Source organism: Trachurus trachurus (genome assembly GCF_905171665.1).
Source record: "Trachurus trachurus genome assembly, chromosome: 14".
Classification (NCBI taxonomy): Eukaryota; Metazoa; Chordata; class Actinopteri; order Carangiformes; family Carangidae; genus Trachurus; species Trachurus trachurus.
Genome location: NC_139903.1, coordinates 30,025,439 through 30,046,878, shown reverse-complemented (window position 1 = coordinate 30,046,878; position 21,440 = coordinate 30,025,439). Strand labels below are relative to the sequence as shown.

General features: G+C 39.3%; 1 protein-coding gene across 1 annotated transcript in view; it reads right to left on the bottom strand.

Moving 5' to 3' along the window:
• Positions 1-9,569: 9,569 nt before the first annotated feature.
• The window catches only part of LOC310997455 (neuronal acetylcholine receptor subunit alpha-10-like), a gene marked incomplete at both ends in the record, with an annotated part of 54,706 nt that continues 42,835 nt past the window's right edge, over positions 9,570-21,440 (bottom strand). The window contains 5 exons of the mRNA XM_083987159.1: positions 9,570-10,309; positions 12,674-12,959; positions 13,040-13,286; positions 13,584-13,738; positions 15,599-15,744. Of these exons, the coding sequence (XP_083843285.1) occupies positions 9,570-10,309; positions 12,674-12,959; positions 13,040-13,286; positions 13,584-13,738; positions 15,599-15,744 (1,574 nt within the window). The remainder of the gene's footprint in view (positions 10,310-12,673; positions 12,960-13,039; positions 13,287-13,583; positions 13,739-15,598; positions 15,745-21,440) is intronic.

Here is a 21,440-nt window from a genome sequence, read left to right as displayed (position 1 = left end):
GCCAAAACAACCGCCAGGTGGCATCTGTGAGAACGGAGGACGACAGGCGGATGACTCAGTGATCTGTGCAGTAATCCACAGCTTAAACTCTAGGCTATTAAACTAGAACTAACTACTGTATACACTGCCTAAATCACAGAAACTATTGTAATATGATAAAGCCTGTCTTGCTTTATGACTTGATGATTATGTATCACATATCGCCGCGATTAGGAGTGGCGCTGTTCATGATACAGAATACAAGAGGATGAAAGGAGAACTAGCTGCAGACAGTAAATAATATAGTAGCCTAGTTTTTCAATGACAAAATGTAACGACGGCAGCTACAGTAGACTATAGCCCACGTCTCACTCTCTTTTTTCGGTCATCTGTCTCGTCATCTCCAAAATGTGTTTTTAAAATGAGCCAACTACAGTACTGTGCAGTAGTGCCGCAGATTTCTCACTCCGCACCTTGTTTGAGAGTGCAGCTGGGTGATTTCTTGTGAATGAACGGGTCTGTGTCACTTTGGGGCTGGGCGATAAAACATAGGATAAATAACTTTCCCTCGATAGAAGACGCGGCCGATACAAAGTGACACCGTCAGCCATGCAGCCGGCCTGGACTTTTTATTTTTAATTATGAAGGATCATCTGCGCAAGGCAAAGATGATAGCATCAACAAAACACGGCGTAACACACGCGGCTGTATGGGACAGGCTTTTATTTAATTCAGAACAAACCGCTTAGCAAAAATGGAAAATATAGTCTATAATAATTAATTGATCTGTTGTTTGGCCACTGTTTGAAAATAACCCGAATTATGAGCAAATAATCTGATCCAGAACAGCAGTCATAATCAGACTTCTTCTAAATAAACCTAAACATTAAATAACTGGGTCAGGTCGGACCATGGGGTTATTTTTTCTCTTCTTCTTCACAGGAGAAGAGGAGGTGCGCTGCGCTCACGGACGCGTTGATGTTTTGTGATTTATCTGCTGCCTTGACTCTGCCCTTTATACATGTGCGTTCAGATTAACAATAAGACAAGCCATGGTTGAGTTTATTGAGTTTTAGCTGCTCAATCTCATTGTTTCAAAGAAAAGGGATTGATTTTTATAACGAAATGAAACGAAAACAATATTATATTGATACATTGTTGTAAAAAAAAATCCAAAAGAAACGAAAATGAACTAAAGAAAATAACTTTCACACACACACACACACATTAAAACAGTGCGATTGGTTGAAAGCTGATAATTAGCCATGTGCTTATAAGCTGATTGGCCGAAACCAAGAACAAAGCCGCGTGAATGGCCAATCGCCATGTGTTAACATTTCCATATTCCGCACATTCTGTGACAAACTGTAAACTGTTTTCTTGTCTGTAACAACATCTATTGCACGTCTGTCCGTCCTGGGTGAGGGATCCCTCCTCTGTTGCTCACCCTGAGGTTTCTCCTGTTTTTCCCTGTTAAAAGGGTTTCCATGGAGTTTTTCCTCAGTCGATGTGAGGGTCTAAGGACAGAGGATGTTGCTACGATGCCATGTGAAGCCCTTTGAGACAAACTGTTTGTAAAAACGGGCTATACAAATAAAATTGCCTTGCCTTGCCTTGCCTTAACGGCCGACATGTAAATCAGCTGTTTCGATGGGCGTTATATGAATAGAGATGTTAATGTGGTACTTTGCACATAGCCTCCTCTTCTCCTGTGAAGAAGAAGAGAAAAAATAACCCCATGGTCCGACCTGACCCAGTTATTTAATGTTTAGGTTTATTTAGAAGAAGTCTGATTATGACTGCTGTTCTGGATCAGATTATTTGCTCATAATTCGGGTTATTTTCAAACAGTGGCCAAACAACAGATCAATTAATTATTATAGACTATATTTTCCATTTTTGCTAAGCGGTTTGTTCTGAATTAAATAAAAGCCTGTCCCATACAGCCGCGTGTGTTACGCCGTGTTTTGTTGATGCTATCATGCGCAGATGATCCTTCATAATTAAAAATAAAAAGTCCAGGCCGGCTGCATGGCTGACGGTGTCACTTTGTATCGGCCGCGTCTTCTATCGAGGGAAAGTTATTTATCCTATGTTTTATCGCCCAGCCCCAAAGTGACACAGACCCGTTCATTCACAAGAAATCATCCAGCTGCACTCTCAAACAAGGTGCGGAGTGAGAAATCTGCGGCACTACTGCACAGTACTGTAGTTGGCTCATTTTAAAAACACATTTTGGAGATGACGAGACAGATGACCGAAAAAAGAGAGTGAGACGTGGGCTATAGTCTACTGTAGCTGCCGTCGTTACATTTTGTCATTGAAAAACTAGGCTACTATATTATTTACTGTCTGCAGCTAGTTCTCCTTTCATCCTCTTGTATTCTGTATCATGAACAGCGCCACTCCTAATCGCGGCTATCAGGCTGTCAGCATTGTCCCCAAAACGTCTGAGCAGTATTTAGTACGGTGCTGCCACCTAGAGGAAAACAGTTGTGGTGAAAAGTCACGCGATCACGCGATCCTGCAGTGCAGGACAAACCCCGCAAATTTGAACCAGTAACATCTGTAGCTTAAGTCAGTGATTTCAGTACTAACAGATTGAGTTATGAGATATTCCATGTTATATTCATTATTAATTAAATTAAATTAAATAAAAAAAATAAAAAAATCTAAATTGTTACGTTAAAAAACAAACTCTTGAAGATAAATTCCTCTTAGTGTTTCAGTTTTGGCTCCTTGTGTGCAGGCATGAAGACAATCTGAGAATGTGCAGAGTGAGTGTCATCAATCTAGCTTGTTTCTGATTGGAGGAATTTGAGTTGTTCCAACCGCCCTGTGTTTCAACTGTCCCTGATCTCCCCTATTTCTGTAAAAATGAGTATGTTTTAACAAGCAGCTGTTTCTTTCTGTTCATGTGTCCTGCTGTGTACTGGGTGGTGGAGGTATATGGCATCTTAGTTGGCCAATAATCCACCATGTTTTGCAGATATTGTGTGAAAGGTGAAAAAGCATTTCCTTTTTAAAAATTATGAAAATGCAACACTTTTCTCACAATATGAGCCATTATCACATTATGAGCTGTTATTACATTATGAGCGGCCTCGGTAAGGCTCCTAATGAGTTATTATTACATTATTACATTATGCACAAAGCCATTTTTGCATTATGCGCTCATTATTTTATTACATTATGAGCCAGTTATTAAATTATTAACTTTTATTACATTTAAGTTATGAGCTGGTATTGCATTATAAGTCATTATTACATTATTAGTTGCTACATGGTTGCACTACTGTGTCAAACGAAGAGACAATAACTTTTATCAAGTAATAAGTTGTTTTATATTATATAACTGTTATGAACTTGTTGAATTTGATGTAGGTAAGTTATCTGACATAAATGAAACTAACGTAACATAGGATGGGATATGTGTTACATTTAGTGCATATACCGGTAGTTAATATATTAATAGTTTGTTATTTTGTTGCCTGTATGTGTAGGCTATAGGCTTATCAGCTGTTTCCCCCGGCTGTGGTAGTTGTGAGTTTGTGGTTGCCATGGTGATGAGGCCAGCGAGTGAGTGTAAACCACTGGCTACCTATATAATTGTGCTAGGCCATATTAAATCAGTTTCATGGCACTTACATTAACCCTAACTGCTAACGTGAGTTATGTACCTGAATTGTAGTATTTATATTAAAACAAACAGCTTGAAAATCGGTTGAAAATTCAGTGATAGACCTCTGCCTCTGTAGACTACAGTAAGTAAAAGTTAGATCCGTTCCAATGGGCAGCAGCGTCAGAGGCGGCATCTACATGTATATATCTATGGCAGTGGACTATGATAATCTTTATTTATGCAGCAGTTTTAAAAACAACTTTACAATTTGGTTCACAGACATAGAGGCAGGCTGATGGAAATGTGTTGTACTGTGGTCAAATAGAAAATAATGGTACTCTATTATCCTAAATCTTAACTTGGTCAGTACAGTAGATGTTGGAGTTTCTTGCTATGGACTAAATTTCATGTTGCAAAGTGTGTAATTAGCAGACACAGGTTCAGTCTGCATTGTCAGTGAGGCGAGTCCCTGTAGACCAGTGTTATCCTCTCAGCTCTGATCAACATCTATTACTGGGCCTCCCTCTGCTCCCACTGGGTTAATTACCATCAGAAACTGCTCTAAGTGTTTTGTTAGGAGGCAGCTCACAGTGGACCTCATTAATGATTGCGTTTGTTTCAGAATCATTTCCACTGGTTACAGACTGCCGTGGTAACTGGAACACAGTGATGAAACCTTTACAGCAGTCGTAGCTTGTTGTTCACAAAGTCCATCAAAGTTTGACAATTTAAAATTCTGAAAGTTTGGAAACTTTGTTGCTCCTTCACACCCACATCAGACAGTTGTGTTGTTAATTAAAATTTAATCAATTCCTTCAAGTGAAAAAAAGAGGCTGTTTAATTGTCAAGTTGTTTCCTTGTACGGTTGTTGTACTGTAAGTAAGTTATGTCCAGGATGGCAAGTTTGAAAATTTTCCAAGTCCATCAACTTAGCTTCATGTTCACTTTAAGTGCAGAATACACAATATGGTTCCTTTATTATGTACCCAGAGACCCAACACCTGGCCCATACTGTCTGTGTCCAGGGCTGGACAGGGACAAAAAATCAACACAACCGGTCGGACACCACCCACGAGTACACCATCCTTGCGGCCCCCTTACATATGTGTAGGCTACCTCTAAAAGCTGAGTAGGTGCCATAGACGAGGGTACCAGTGCAAACGGGCCAGTGTACTCACTGGCTGTAGTCAATATGTAACAAATTAGGGCGTTATAAAATGACAAAATGCCTGTGTCTGAACAAGAACTCCTGTATGATCAAGTGTATGTAATGTTTTAATAAAATGGATCACATATGCAAATCGTATTCATAAGTGTCTTAAAATTAGACCTATGGGTTTGGTGATAAGGACTCATAAGTAATTCTGTATTTTTTTGTCACAAATTTTTCAAACAAAGTGACTTATTACTGACACTGATCTGTTTAACTACTGGACTCGTATTGTACTATTCCAGTACTGTATAGAATACAATTTTTCTGCTGTCACTGTTCATTGCTGATTTTGGATATAAAACAAAGGAAGGATCTACGAAGCATTTATTTCTCAACTATACTTTTATTTATCTGACACATCTGTCCTCGCTGCAGCCAGCCCCGTATCGAATCCCGACTCAGGCAGCGTCTTTGCTGCGTGTTATTCCCCCTCTCTCTGCCTCCCCGTTTCCTGTCTCTCTCAACTGTACTATCAAGTAAAGGCAAAAAGGACAATAATATACTTCAAAAAAGAAATAAAGAAATGTATCTGGCCTGGGTTTGATTGTAGAGGACGACTATGGTCGAAGTAAATTTCATAGTTGTTTAGCTCCATCTGCTGGTCACTGTTTGCCATACAATGTAGTGCATAGCAAAAAAGAAAAAGAAATAACTAAAGTTGAATGAAAGTTTTTAAAAGCGGTTGAGCCACTGGGCTATAAGGCCATTGTATTTTTCTAATAGGTTATTAAACAGGCAAGGTTGCATGTGTAAGATTGTGGAATCCAGTATTTTATCAAGAGTTTGTTTCTGTCTTTATCATCACACTTTACATTCCCACAAATCTCCGCATATAACCAATCAAATATTTATCCAACTAAACTTACTTAAATGTAGTAGGATAGATTTCAATAAAATACAAACCATGTATGAAGTGAAAAATAGACAACACCAAGTATCCAGTGGGTGTTTAAAATGAGGGAATGTCAATACAACTTGAGAGGAGCATTTCTATTTACAAAACCAAAGACACGAACAGATGTTAAAAAAATCATTGTCTGTCAGTAAGGGGGATGACCCTGTGATAATAGTTCTGTAAGTTTTAAATCATGTAGTCCAACTAGATAAAATGAATGTGAGTATGTTGATAGATATGCATGTACATAATACTGTATGTATGTGTATTTTATATAGAAAAATAGGAATATGTTGTTTTTCTCTGCTGTATGAAGTGGACGAAAATAAGCTTTTCACACTTTCATTACAAAAACATGATGTTTAATTCTGCTCTTTTTTACTTTGTTTGTAAATGTAAATGGGCCAGAATAAATTTTCATTCATTCATTCAAGGTTTGCAAGTTGCTGTGTAGTCATATACAGTTTTTTTTATTTATTTCTGAGGTCATTACACCTCACTCCAAAGTGCATGGACACCAGCTGAATTCCTTCAACAGCGTAGGATGAAGGCCACAACCTGTCAACTTGTCCTTTGTTTTGAACCTTTCAGACACCTGACACCTGACCTGATGAAACCACCATGGCTGGCAACCGGCTTGAATTTTCTTACCAGATGCAGTTGTCATCTATAACTATTTATCTATATTCTATAATATATATTTTCTGAAAAGTAAAGGTCCTGTTGGTGTTCATGTTAATGGGTTAAATATTCAATACATTTTCATTTTCATTTTGATCCACGTTAAATATTTCACTTTGTTTGTAACGTTGATCTGTAAAGCAGTTCTGTTCTGTGTGCAGGATGCAAGTCTCATCCACATTATACTGATTGAAAACATTCTATATAATTTCCATAGAGTTTCACATAGTTAATGAGCTGCACTGCTGATAATTGTCTGCCTAACTTGTAAGGGAACCAAGTTACACAATCATCTCAGGTATATTTCATTAAATCCCTGTCAGATTCAGATTTCTAGGGAGTTCTATGACTGATGACTGAGACACGACATCCTGGGTCTCATGTTCTGTGCAAAGTTCTGTGTTTCTGTCATGTAATATTACACAATATTCGGTAACACTTCATAATGAGTACACACTAGTTAAGCATGAAATACTGAATTGATTTAACACATGAATACTCATTAGTATCTAGTTTATCAACAGTTAAAAATGTTTTACTAATCATAAGCACTAACTGTATTTTTAAACTACATACTAATGAGTAGGCTATCCATGCGTTATAAATGAAGAATTGATTAATGCTTATTGCTAAATAGTGTGTGTACTTATGATGAAGTGTTACCCAATATTCCTTGGTAATCAGTTAAATAGTTGAGTTTACTTTATGTCAGTCATTATAACCAAAAAGAAAACAGGAACATTAATGTTTTTCTGCAGAAAAGAAAACCATCAGGTAGGATGGGTAGGTATGAAACTAGCTGCTGCATTGTTCCTCTTGTTGCATCCTCCAGCTAATAGGCAGAGTCTGTGGTGCATATCCCAAATAATATTCTGTCCTTGATTAATTCTTATTTAGCACTCCCTGATGTTTCATATTCCTTTTTTCCATCCATCTCCAGTTTGCATCTGAGCAGAAATTCTTTCATTTATGAGTCACATCAACTTCCTTCCATTATTTCTGGCACTTCAACATCATCTTGTGTGATACAAGACATAAATGAGTTGCTTTGTGTGGCAGATCTACTGACACTACCAAGCACCACACACAAAATAAATGCAAAAAAAAAAATCCCTCATTGAACAAAGTTGTTTTTAATATAAAAAAAACTTTAATGTATTTGTGACATTCCCAGTGAGTCATGTGAAAAGCTATCACACAAACAGGATACAGTATATAACAATTTCAGTGATTTGGCATTTCTTTCTTTCATATTGTGATAATTACAAACTCTGCATTGTGGCATTCAGCTCTAGGGAGTTTCATTTACCTGACGTATTTCACTCCTTTACAGTGTGTGGTGGGCTGTACACTTGACAGTTATTACAAACTAAACACTCATCAGTACCAACTATGTAATGGAGACACTTGAGCCTATTAACATTTGAAGTTTTTATTTTAAGAATAATTGTTTGTGTTTTGTATAATTGGTCTTGTGAAGGCAACAACGAGGCAAGATCTAGTAAAAAAAAAAAAAATCTTGCAGTTTCTGTGTCATTGTGAAATAATTTATATTTATTTTCCATCTTGTTTCTTTTTTCTATAACTTCATCTTCATCTTCTACAAACTTTATCACTCAATTGTTCTGGAGAGCAAATTTAATAAAGAATCAAAATTCACAACTGGCATTTCACTCGTGGAGTGGTTGTGGTTGTCAGCCAGAAGCTGTCAAATAGTTTTGAGCCATATATATATATATATATACAATAACTTGTATTTAAATTGTGTATTTTTTTTAATTTGCAGTGGTGATGAAGAGAACATCAACTCCCATGATTCCTCACAACAGCAAGCTCCATCTTTTGTTTGGCTTGAGAGACCCCTAGTGGCAGAACAGCATTTAAAGACAACTGATGACAATACTCAATGGTTGTAGACACAGAATCAAAGTGATGATATATCACATAAAAAAAATCTTGCATGCATTTCAAAGTTATTTAAAAACACTCATAAAATAAAGTGTGGCAAACGTGGTTTTTGAAATCGTGACAGTGAAAGATGTTTGTATTTTTGTTCAGATCAGTCTTCTCATCACGTAAGCACACTATCTTTTAACCTTTTGATCTTCATTTCAAGTTATTTTCATCATTTGAATACATTTAATGAGAAATTCATTCAAATTCAAACAAGTGAAAAAAGTGATTCTATCTGACTTATAGGGATAGTTCATCCAAAATTCATATTTCTCATTATCTACTCACCCTCATGTCCACTAAGGTTTGGGAGAAGTTTCAGAGTCCTCCGTGCCTTTTTGGAGTTACAGGGGGGTCCGTGCAGCACTGCATGTCCATATGACGGTGACGAACGGGGCTCACTTTTCTTTGTCCAAGAAGACACACCAAAAAACATCCAAATACCTCCATACTGCTCGTCTGTAATGTTCCTCTTGTATTGAAGCCCCGCCATGAGAAATTGTTCAGAAAAACATTAAATAAGTCTATATTTTAAGCTTGTTTGTAGCGGAAGCTCCCAGTGTCTCAGTTCTCGGCTCTGCCGGTGTCAGTGTGCTTCCGCTACAAACTTGTTTAATTTTTTTCGGAACAATTTCTCATGTCGGGGCTTCAATACAAGAGGGACATTACATACGAGCAGCATGGAGGTATTTGGATGTTTTTTGGTGTGTCTTTTTGGATGAAGAAAAGTGAGCCCCATTCGCGACCGTCATATGGACATGCAGTGCTGCCTGGACGTCCCCTGTAACTCCAAAAAGGCACAGAGGACTCTGAAACTTCTCCCAACCCTTAGTCGACATGAAGGTGAGTAGAAAATGAGTGAAATTTGGGTGAACTATCCCTTTAATTTCACATCATTTGGCCCTAACTTGATAAAACTTCCTTTTTTCCTCAGTAGTTGCAGGATCAGATTCACTATGGCATCACAGAACATAAATCCTTCTTCTCAATTATCAAATATCAACAAGGGAATTTATTGAATGTTTCTGGTTTTATGCAACTGAGCATCGCTGTCATGTTTGACAGATGTCAGCTGACTGATGTCGAAGCGGCCGGGAAAGAGTTGATTCAGGTTTGGGTTGATACGGTCGAATATGAGTGATCTGTGTCAAATTGTTGCGAACAATTCAATCATTTTAGGTGCACCAGCTCATTGTTAGCTCTCCCGCGCTCATCCTTCGCATGGTTCAGACGGCTTTTCCCAGGATGAGAATGCTCATGAGGAAGACCATAATGAAGAAGAGCCACATGAAGAAACGATCCATGACCTTGGCGACCTTCCTCCACTCCCCGATGCGCAGCTGCGCCGCTCGCTGGTCCTGGTACGAGCTGGCGATGAACTCCACGCTCTTGCGCAGTCCGTGGTGCTGACACACACACTGGGTTCTCACTAAGATCTCCCTCCTGTTCTCCGTGGTGGCGCCGCCTCCTCCTCCCTCGCCTCCTACGCCCTTCTTTTCTTCCACCTGCTCTTCTCCTCCGCCGGCGCCGTTGGAGGACTCCTCGCGTCCGCCAACGGCTCCTCCCTCCTCCGAGTGGTCGATGGTCACAAACAGATCCTCCTTCCAGTCCGTCTGGCTCTCCCCCAGCTTCAGAGACTCCCTCGCTCTGTCCCCTTCCTTCCTCCCTCCCCACGCCTGTCCATTCACATCCCAGTTTGCTCCTCTGGCGTTGCCTCCGTTGGCTGACGTGGCTTCGGACTCCTCCTGAGACAGAGGTTGTTTCCTGGTCCTGGATGAGGTCCCTACCAGACAGTTCTCTCCCACCTCGTACACAAAACAGATGCGGGCCAGGTAGTTGAGGATGAAGCGCTCGGCCCACTCTGGGACGGGACGAGCCTCCGGGCCACAGTGGTGTATGTTCATGATGAAAATGGTGAGCGCCGTTGAAGCCGTGACCATCGTCATGGTGGCAATGTAGTATTTTCCTGTTGAAGAAGGACAGTGAAGATCAGTTGAGGGTCAGATTAATGTTTAAATGAAGACAAATGTCAGTTCTTCCTCTCAGACACCTGGTGGAGATATGGTGGAGAGTACAGGAATTAACTGGTTAAATGATTCACAACATCAAGCTTTTTTTTGGTTAAAAGATTTAAAGTGTAATGTATGAGAGTATAAGTATGAGTTTCTTTAAGCTCAGACATGTTCAAATCTAGTTTTCTTCATAGTCAAACAAGTATTTATCATTATCTTTGACCAAGACAATCAGTTATTCTGTGTGGAATTCAAAATAAAGTTCAATCTAGGTTTACCATGTAGCTTTCCTATTCAGGACACAGAGTTCTGCACTTCTAAGAATGGAGAGAATCTAAATGATGAGAGGATTTAAAGGGATAGTTACATTTTGGCAAATTGGCCCATTGCCATAATCCCTATAGTCATAACAGTAGGTTCTTTACCTTTATTTGTCAGTGCAAGCTATTTTTAAAACGGTGGAGCAGAGCCGTGAGCTGCTCAGAGCTACGCTACATAGGCTAATGGGATTTCTTGGTTGTGACCTGCACATTCACCACGCTATGAGATAATAACAGAACGTTACCAGACAGAGTTGTTTTAGAGGGAAATGCAGAGACTGCTTGATGAAAAACTGTCCCTGAAGGCAACGCGCATCAGCAGTTTTGCATGAATTTACCTTTAAAACAACGTTCTGTTATTATCTCATAGCGTGGTGAATGTGCAGGTCACAACTTGTCCACCAGAGCGTTTTGGAGTTGTTGGATTGTGTGTTTGATGAGTTTGATGAGGGAAACCAAGAAATCCCATTAGCCTATGTAGCGTAGCTCTGAGCAGCTCACGGCTCTGCTCCACCGTTTTAAAAATAGCTTGCACTGACAATTAAAGGTAACAAACCTATACTGCTATGACTATAGAGATTATGGCAATGGTCCAATTTGCCAAAATGTTGAACTATCCCTTTAACAAACTGCAGCTCATTGATGTCTGAGCTGTGATTATTGTATTTTAAATAACTGCTGACAGACATGATTCATGCTCATGACAGTGATGTTGGCCAAAAAACATAAGGGCACACACACACAATACAAATCTGCTTGCTTGGCAACTCCCTGCTCACCGAACTGTGTCACAACACTCACTTAAAATTCATTGTTATTCCAATGATGATCCAATTTGATCAAAGGCTCTTTCACTGAAGAGGTGGAGAGACACAAATATCCTGCAGGTTTTACACTTTTGTGTATACTGGGATCTTATCTCCATGAATTAAGAAACTCACAATAATAAAGAAGATGTCACTGGCCTATTCACCACCAAGAAAATCCTTCTGGGTTAACATGGATCTATTGTTGCATCCTATTGATCAATTTCATCTATGTTTACCATAAAGTCTCAAATAGAAAGCTTTAATTTGCTTCAACTGCCAAACTGAACTGGCTTGTGTTTGAGACAGGTGTCTATATGGGACAGGCCTTAATTCATTTTACACAAATCTTTTGCTCAGCAATGATGAGAAAACACTATCAAATCAATTATTTTAAAGAGTAAAAAGATTACTTCTGTAGTGAATTTAACAACATTTGCGCTCTAGCCTTTGGTGCTGAAGGTAGAGAGTCTTCAGAAAGGAACAGCTTGTTTCTTTACACTGAACAGAACGACTGAACTCTAACTAGAATCTAAGTGATGTGTCTCATGTCTATATTGACGAAAGTTTTAACAGATACAATAATAGTGACACTGAGGGAAAAAGAGTGATTCAAGCAGTGTCGTAACTATTGTACGCACAAATTAGGCAGCTTAGAAACTGCTCAAACGGGCGATCCAGTGGGCTTTGAGAGGTTTTGTACATTCACAAGAACTTGCAAAAAATAGAAATATATTTATATATATATATATAATCGTAATAGATTACGATTCTCAGAGGAAAGTTTTAACAGGTTCTCATGTTTCTCAACCACATTGTTTTTGCTCTGACTAAAGGTAACATCATTATCATGAGTCAGAAACACAAGACATACTAGTTTGCCAGGCTGCAGGAGTCAAACATGCAACCATAAATGCAAAGTTCATATGTAGTAAAGCAACTTTTGCACTCAGGCATCACTCACCACGAGTTAAGTACAACATACTGTCAAAGCTTTGACCGTGTGACACTGAGAGAAATTGGTTCAGTGTCAAAATTAATTGATTCCTACTCATCTGACCTGGTCTCACACAACTGCTGGTACCACCATGACCACCACTGATGTATGCAGAGATTAATTGGAAAATACATCTCACAACAAATGAAAAACTTGAACCAAATATAAAAGTCAGGGGATCTTGGGTGTGCTCACCTATCAGGGGGACGCTCTCTGAGGGCGGCATGCTCTCAGCCACCAGTAGCTGGAACACAGTAAGCGCCAGCAGCACCGTGACGCCCAGAGACACCTTTTCACCGGAGTCCGCCGGCAGGTAGAAGCCCAGCGGAGCCAGAAAGGAGATCATCATGCAGGGGATGAGGAGGTTGAAGATGTAGAAGGAGGCACGTCGCTTCAGGTGGAGGGTGAAGGTGATGTCCGGGTATGGATCCGAGCAGCAGCCGTACAGGATCACGTTTTTCTTGGCTGGCATACCCAGAACCTGGTTAGAGGAAAAAAAGATTTTTATCAAAGGACTGACGACCACCTTGTTGGTACACATGACCATTGGTAACATCTCACCTCCCACTCCACATTGGGGACAAAGTCGGACAGGTCAGCACTGTCCAAGGCGTTGACCAAGTCCATCTGGTTTCCGTTGTGAGTCCAGGAGCCGAACGTCAGGTGACACTGCTGCAGATCGAAGGGGAAGAAGGCCACGTCCACGGAGCAGGAGCTTTTGGTGATGGCTGGCTGGTCCCACATGACCTGACCGTCGTTACGGAGAACAACGTTGGTCTCCATGGAGCTGGAGAACTCGTCATCTGCACTGTGATGGAGAAGGTAGAAGAAGTCGTCTTGTGAAGGCAGGGAAAACAGGAAGTCATAAGTAGGGTTGTCACGATACTAAAATTTTCAACTCAATACCGATACTCAGGAAAGTATTCGATACTTGATACCATATTTGATACCACAGGGATAAAAAAAAAAAGTATCAATACTTTTTTAAGAATCGATAATTTTCAGGTTCTGAATGGCACCCCTTTTCCATAAATAATTAAGGGCCGGCATTCCGACACATGGAACCCTGGAACCCCTGCAGCCAGGACAGAGAGGCCACACCCACCTGTTATACAGAACAATATCAGGCTTCCAGACGTAGCTGCTGGGGATGCGGATGGTGTCCAGGCCGTCGTAGTCCTCCTTCTTCCAGGTGAGGTAGGCGTCCATCCACACCTGGCGTATCCACAAGTAGGTGGTCAGGATCTGGTTCCGCTCGTCCTGGTGTAGAGACACTGTCAGTAGCTGCGTTTCCATTACAGTTTTTCACAAAATAAAAGCGAAATTTCTAAAAAAGTACAATTGCTATTTGCGGGTGTTTCCATTGAAAGGTGTTTGGTGAATGAGTCGTAATCTAGTCGCGCGATATCCCATAATTCTCGCCCCGCGAGACTTCACTTTGAGGAAGTTGGACGTAAGCGTCTTAAGTTTCCATGGTGACGGTACAGCAATCTCAGCTGCCTACAGCTGCTGCTGTTATTGTTTTAAAGGGATAGTTCACCCAAAATTGAAATTTCACTCATTATCTACTCACCCTCATGTCGACTAAGGGCTGTGAGAAGTTTCAGAGTCCTCCGTGGCTTCTCTGAGTTACAGGGGGTCTCGGCGTAGCAGTGCATGTCCATATAACGGTTGCAAATGGATACCAACTGTCTTCGTAACAAAAAGACACACCAAAAAACATCCAAATACCTCGATGCTGCTCGTATGTAATGTCTGTCTTGTATTGAAGCCCCGAAATGCGAAATTGTCCCGAAAAAAATTAAATAAGTCTATATTTTAAGCTTGTTTGTAGCGGAAGCTCCTGTCCTCTTCCCAGTTCGTCCAAATTTGACGAACCAGGAAGAGGAGCTTTGAGAAGCTTCCGCTACAAAACAAGCTTGAAATATAGACTTATTTCATTTCAAGACGGACATTACATACGAGCAGCATGGAGGTATTTGGATGTTTTTTGGTGTGTCTTTTCGTTACGAAGACAGTTGGTATCCATTTGCAACCGTTATATGGACATGCACTGCTACGCCGAGATCCCCTGTAACTCAGAGAAGCCACGGAGGACTTTGAAACTTCTCCCAGCCCTTAGTCGAGTAGATGATGAGTGAAATTTCAATTTTGGGTGAACTATCCCTTTAACAAAGACGAAAAGCGCTTGATTGCTGAAAGGCAAAGCCTGTGTGGCGCTGGCCGCGGCCACAAATAAGAGACACCAGTGTTGATGAGGTGCTGACAACAATATATGGTGGTTGTGTCCACACACCCGTACTGGTTTATGTGACATGGAGGGGACATTTCGGTGCAGGAGGGAGTGGAGCGTGGATGCGAGCCAATCTCCTTCAACCATGCATGGAAAAGGAGAATGATAGGAAAGGTTTTTCTAATTTATTGAGAAACAATGTCCAGGTCAGCAATGCATGACAAAAAACATGCCGTGAATTCATCCCCTCCAGTCACATAAACCAACCCAGCTGTGGACACACACAACTCTGCTGACGCTGGTGACGTGTAAATGCGGAAAAAGTGTTACCATTACACTTTTGTGATACAAATGATATCGATACATCTTAAAAACCACCTCATGAGAGCGTAAAATTTTTTTTGCGATATTTGAGAGTTTGGTAGCACTTTACAATAAGGGTCCCTTAATTAACATTAGTTAATACATTATTAAGCATTAATTAACTGTTAACAAATATATTAACAATAATTATTATGTATTACTTAGGATTAGGAAACACATTAATTAATGTAGCCTATTAGTAAGCAGTTAATTAATGTTTACTACTCAAAGTTAGTTAATAAATTTAAAAGTTGAATAATGTAATTAGTCATCATTATGTATGCATTACTCAGCATTAATTAACACATTAGTTTATATATTTATGCTTAATAATGTACTAACTAATGTTAATTAAGGGACCCTTATTGTAAAGTGTTACCGAGAGTTTTTTCGAAATGTAGATGTTTCCATTACCTGTTTTTTATTTCGATATTTAGGTTTTGCGCATTTCTAGGGGTAATGGAAACGAACCTAGTGTCACACACAATGCGAACACCTGGATCAGCACCATCCGGATCACTTACCATGTCAATGATCTGGGACAGCGTGATCTGCAGCGTGACATTGATGATGTGGTCGGTGTCCTCCACCGGCCGCAGGGCGTTGGTGTAGTTGGAGAACAGGTCAGTGAGCAGCTTCTGGGCGAAGCGACCGTGAGCGGCCGAGCAGACTGAACAGAGTAGACACAAAAGGAGACAGAGACTTTAATTAAGCCACAGTGATGCTCCAGAGCTTATTCCTGCTCCCCAGAGGATTGACTCAATGACCCCATGACCTTTTCTCCAGCAACACCTTCAGGAGAAACTTGACCTTTTTAGCTCCACTTAGTTAAATCATTCAGATTTTATTGTTCTATTGAACAACGTTGTGACTGTAATAAACACTTCACTCTCCACAGTTACCCTTTTATATTCACAGAGAATAAATCAATAAAGGCAAAATTACCTGTGAAATCATACTATCTATTAATTCTACATGTGTCCATAAGTCATATTTCAGCTGTTTTCATAGTTTGATCCAAATGTTGATACTCTCTTCACATTTTTTCAAGTTATTGTGGATATAGGTTAGAAGTATTGAAGTCTTTTTCTCTGCTGCTTTCTTCTCTGCAGTGGTTTTCTCTTTATCCTGAAATGTTTCATGACGCAAGCAGTAAATCATGCAGCTCTGAACACACATGCAAACCATTTCCCATTTTAATTAACCTGGTCATCTCCTCTGGTTTTACACATTAATCAGACAAACGCCTGCAGAACAGCAGAGGCAGACTGATAAATCCTCTAAATCCTGTCACAACTAATGACGATGGTGGTGGTGGAACTGACCTGAAATGATGCATAATTATGCTCATCTAGACTGTGCAATACTTTTTGCATTATTTTTCCTCCATATTGGTTTTTATGGAGTGAAGACATTGAATGGATATGAACAGAAACATGCTCCAGGGTCCAGAATCACAGGGTGTTGTTGAGTGAATTCAAATAAATACACCCACAGTAACAGTTTCTGCTACAAAAACGAGCAGTAAGAGTTATCCACAAGGCAGGTAATAGAGATCCCCCAAATAGATTTTTTTTACTTCTGCAGGTTTGTTGAAAATGGCCGATATAATAGAATTACAGACCCTAAAAATAATGTTTAAAGCAAAGAACAGATCATTACCAGAACATTTACAAAGCTTGTTTAAATTGGAGGAAGGGGACAACAGACTGAAGCTTGATTTTAAACATACATTTGCAAGGTTAAGCTTAAAACAAATGTGTATTTCTGTTGCAGGTGTAAAAGTATGGCATTCACAAAGCAAGGAATTGAAAAGTTGTACAAGTATGTCTCAGTTTAAGAAAATGTTTAAAAAAGAAAAGATAAGCATCTACAAAAAAGAAGAAGGAGAAAGAGAAAAAGAAGGGGGAAAAAAGATAGATAGACGAGTGGTGTCTACCGTTATTTTGTTTGTTTTCTTGTCATTATGTTTCATCATTCTTAATATTTTGAAACAGAGAATAATATTGGTGTTGAAGTAAACCAATGTAATTATAACAACAGAGAGGGGCAGGTACTATAAGTTTTCTTCATCCTGCTCCTTTTCATTCATGGTGACAATGTGTACATTATGTAAATATGTGCAACCATGTGAGAATGTATACCACGAATGAAATAAATCGAAATGTATGAAAGGGACCAGAATTCAATGCAGCTACAAAGACATGATGATGAACAGTGACGTAACTTCAACCCAACAGTCAAACACGAACACCATTTAAGTCTTTATGAGAGTGTTATTTGGCAAAGAGTCAAGCGATGAGGTTCAGCATCAGAGGATCACCAACATGAGATCTCAAGGACAGATGAAGACACGTCTGAACCATCGAGCTACAGCTTCATCTTCAGTCCAGTCACCATATAAGTAAATGAGGAGAAGAGCCAGCGGTTTAGCTGTGTAAATCAATGACAGAGGCGTCACTATCAGCTGCAGTCGGTCGTCTTCAGGCGGCTGAGGAATGAAGTGCAGCCGCCAGAGACACTTCCTGTGAGGTTGCAGTGAAACATCTTGCTGTGACATCGCAGCATCTCCGTTTCACAGAGACTTACAGTCCATATAAGACAAACACACTGGTGGTAAAAGATGAAAATAAAGACAAGGGGTGGTGACATAAATCTATCAGTGGTGCAGAAAAACAAGAAGAACATATTGATAAGTAAGCCTTTACAGACTGTCTGTTATCTTTTATTTTTACATTTTAAAATATTTAATAAGGTCACATTTTTGTCTGAATATATGTTTTTATGTTGCTTATATTTGTCACTGAGTGGAAAATAATTTTTATTAATTTAACACCTTATCCACCTTTTTCCGAACGTCAAAAACGCAAGCCTGTTTTGCCGGTTTTGCTCTTCCGGTGGAATTTTATGTTTACGTTTCCATGGTTTCGGTAGTCGCGGTAAATGCATGGATTTTTTTTTTTTTCAATGAAAATCTGTAAAACGCATGGATCATCACACCAGCTTTTAACAGTGGATATCACACAAATTGACAACCGTGTTAAAAGCCAGCGTTAATAGATCCATGTGTTTACCGCAACTATGACAACAACTGAAAACCATGGAAACGTAAACGTACAATTCCACCAAACCGGCCGTTCGGAAACTTGTGGATAGTTAAGTATTTCCATCCTTTTGAACATGTCGTTAGCCTCATAGCATAATTGCCTAAGTCATATTTGAACATTTTCGGGAAAATAGAAAAAACACAATTTCTAGCAAGCGCAATGGTATTTTTTTTTTGATAATGTAACAGCAAGTTCAACCAGACCTGTGAACAAGTTTGAAAAAAGAATAAGACACAACATCAACTCCATAACAAAGAAAAGTGACTTAGGCAGAATATGTCATGACTTAGGCAATTTTGTCTCTTACAGTACATATGTATATAATGATAACATAACCAAGTCTAACCTTATCTAAGGTGTTTTAAAGTCTAATCTTAACAAAGTTGTTTTAAAGTTTAACCTTATTCAAGTTTTTTTTTTTTTTTGGGGGGGGGGGGGGCTGTGATCCTACCCGTGCAGGGAAGTTACATAGTGCAGTTTCAGCCGACGCGACCCGGCTCAGGCTGCAGCGGCAGCACCATTCATCCTATTAACCATTTTTCTACCATTGCAATGAGTCTGGAAACATTATTTTAAGGCCGAAAAACTCTGCAATATTGCTTTAAAGCAGATATCAGCTTCACGGCCGTTTCGGCTAATGCTGCGTTCAAGGCAGGCTTTTGAAACCGTAAGTTACAGCTTCAAGTCACAACTACGACTTGGTAGCGTTCCAGGTAACCCGTAGCTCGTGTTTTTACCATCCTGTTGTCTGTGAAAGTTCCCTATAACGGCCACTCGTAACTTCCGACCCGTGAACTCGTACCAGATCGAACTGGTATGACTTCACAGGAAGGAAAAACACAAAGTACGAGTTTCTTTGAACGCACCATGAGTTAGCAGCCCCCGCCCTTGTCAGGCATCAATTGGTCCTCGTGCTACGTCACCACATTCACGCGCATCCCTTGGCTGCACACACAGCCCTTCATGCCGTTCTCTCTCCTCATTGGATAACACTTGTATCCCACAAGGAAAATTTTCTCCTCGGGTTACAGCAGAGCAGAGTGACGGAGAGACTCGTGTTTAGGCTGAAATACTTCATGTAAGTGATTGCTGACGGAAAATAGGACTATTTAGGACTTATATTAACAAAAACATTCCACTGATATCTGCTTTAACCTTACCTAAGTTGTTTTAACCTTAACTAAGTTGTTTTACCCTCACCTAAGTTGTTTTTAACCTTGCCTAAGTTGTTTTTAACCTTGCCTAAGTTGTTTTACCCTCACCTAAGTTGTTTTAATCTTAACGAAGTTGTTTTAACCTTAACTAAGTTGTTTTTCCCTCACCTAAGTTGTTTTAACCTTAACTAAGTTGTTTTAACCATACCTCAGTTGTTTGAACAATATCAAAGTTGTTTTAACCGAACCTCAGTTGTTTGAACAATATCAAAGTTGTTTTAACAATATCAAAGTTGTTTTAACCTTAACTAAGTTGTTTTAACCTTAGTTATTTTAAATGTCAAACCTTAACCAAAGTTTTAATTAGATGCTATGTGAACTCCTTTTCAGCTGTCTAATGATGAGGGAGGTCATCATAGTACTGGTGGTCCCAATATTTAAATTAAAATGCATTTGCAGAAATGCTTTTTCATTTTAAGAATGCATCTGCATCATTTGACTGATTAATCAACAACCATACTAGTTGGATTTTCATTTTCTTCCTCATAACTGCATATTTTATGCCATAATAAAAAAACAAAGAGCATTGACAAGACATTTTGAATTATGTGCACTATTTTGCAGATCATGAGAATGAAAATGCAAATAGGATTGATGATTAAATCAAATAATGCAGCCACATTCTTATAATGAAAAAGACTTAAAGGGATAGTTCACCCAAAATTCAAATTTCACTCATTATCTACTCACCCTCATGTCGACGAAGGGCTGGGAGAATTTTCAGAGTCTCGGAGTTACGGGGGGGTCCGCGCAGCAGTATTTGTCCATATAATGGTTGTGAATGGTGCTCACTTTTCTTCGTCCAAAAAGACACACCAAAAAACATCCAAATACCTCCATACTGCTCGTCTGTAATTTCCCTCTTGTATTGAAGCCCCGACATGAGAAATTGTTCCGAAAAAAAATTAAATAAGTCTATATTTTAAGCTTGTTTGTAGTGGAAGCTCCCAGTGTCTCAGTTCACTGCTCTTCCTGTGCACTGACCGGCGGAACAATTTCTCATGTCGGCTCTTCAATACAAGAGGGACATTACAGACGAGCACTATGGAGGTATTTGGATGTTTTTTGGTGTGTCTTTTTGGACGAAGAAAGGTGAGCACCATTCACAACCATCATATGGACAAATACTGCTGTGCGGACCCCCCCCCCCGTAACTCCGAGAAGGCAGGGAGGACTCTGAAATTTGAATTTTGGGTGAACTATCCCTTTAATCATCATGATTTAATTCCATATTACCAAGAATACTTATTTTATTTCTAGTCAAAACAAATATCTTTACACTAAAATTAAGTTTTGCTAGCATTAGCTAGCTCTTACACTACATCATATCTTGTTGCTGAAATGTGATTACAAGTTTAAACACACAGTTCCTAATCTCCTTGATTGACTGAGAGTACATTTACTATCTAGAAAGTTGAAGGAATGAACCAGTTTACCAGATGAATCGAACAGAAGATCTAATGCTTCACTTATGTTCAACTTTCGTGTGCAATCAGCCATCTTTAGCGGCAAAATTGCCTAAGTCAAAAAGATGACTTAGGCAGATAGTGATTTTGGACTCTAAAAAGTCTTCTGATTGGTTGAGGACATAGCCAATAAGGCAAGGTGATGCAGCAGTGGTAGGAGAGGAAAGTTAGGCAGATATCTCAATTTGGCCAAAAAATGACTTAGGCAATTATGCTATGAGGCTAACGATGTTCTTCTGTATTCTTTTAATTGTTGAACACCATTTAAATGTTTTTTTTTTTTTGCTAACTTGACATATTATCTTGTTGATTTAATGTTTGCTATTTACTCTTTACACTTTATTTGATATTAAATTGTTAAGCTTTTGGCTATTGTTCGGTTTTTCTCCAAACCAGGCATTAATATAAAAAATATAAAGACTAATTTTTTCAAGTGTTTGAAATCTTTCATAGAAAGAGACTCAATCCTCAAAGCCTGTGAAATGTTAATGAAATTGTCCACGCATGGCCTCTCATTATAGATTACAGACATAGTTTGGGGATGAGGGATTTTACTGTTTTGTAAATGAAAAAAAAGAA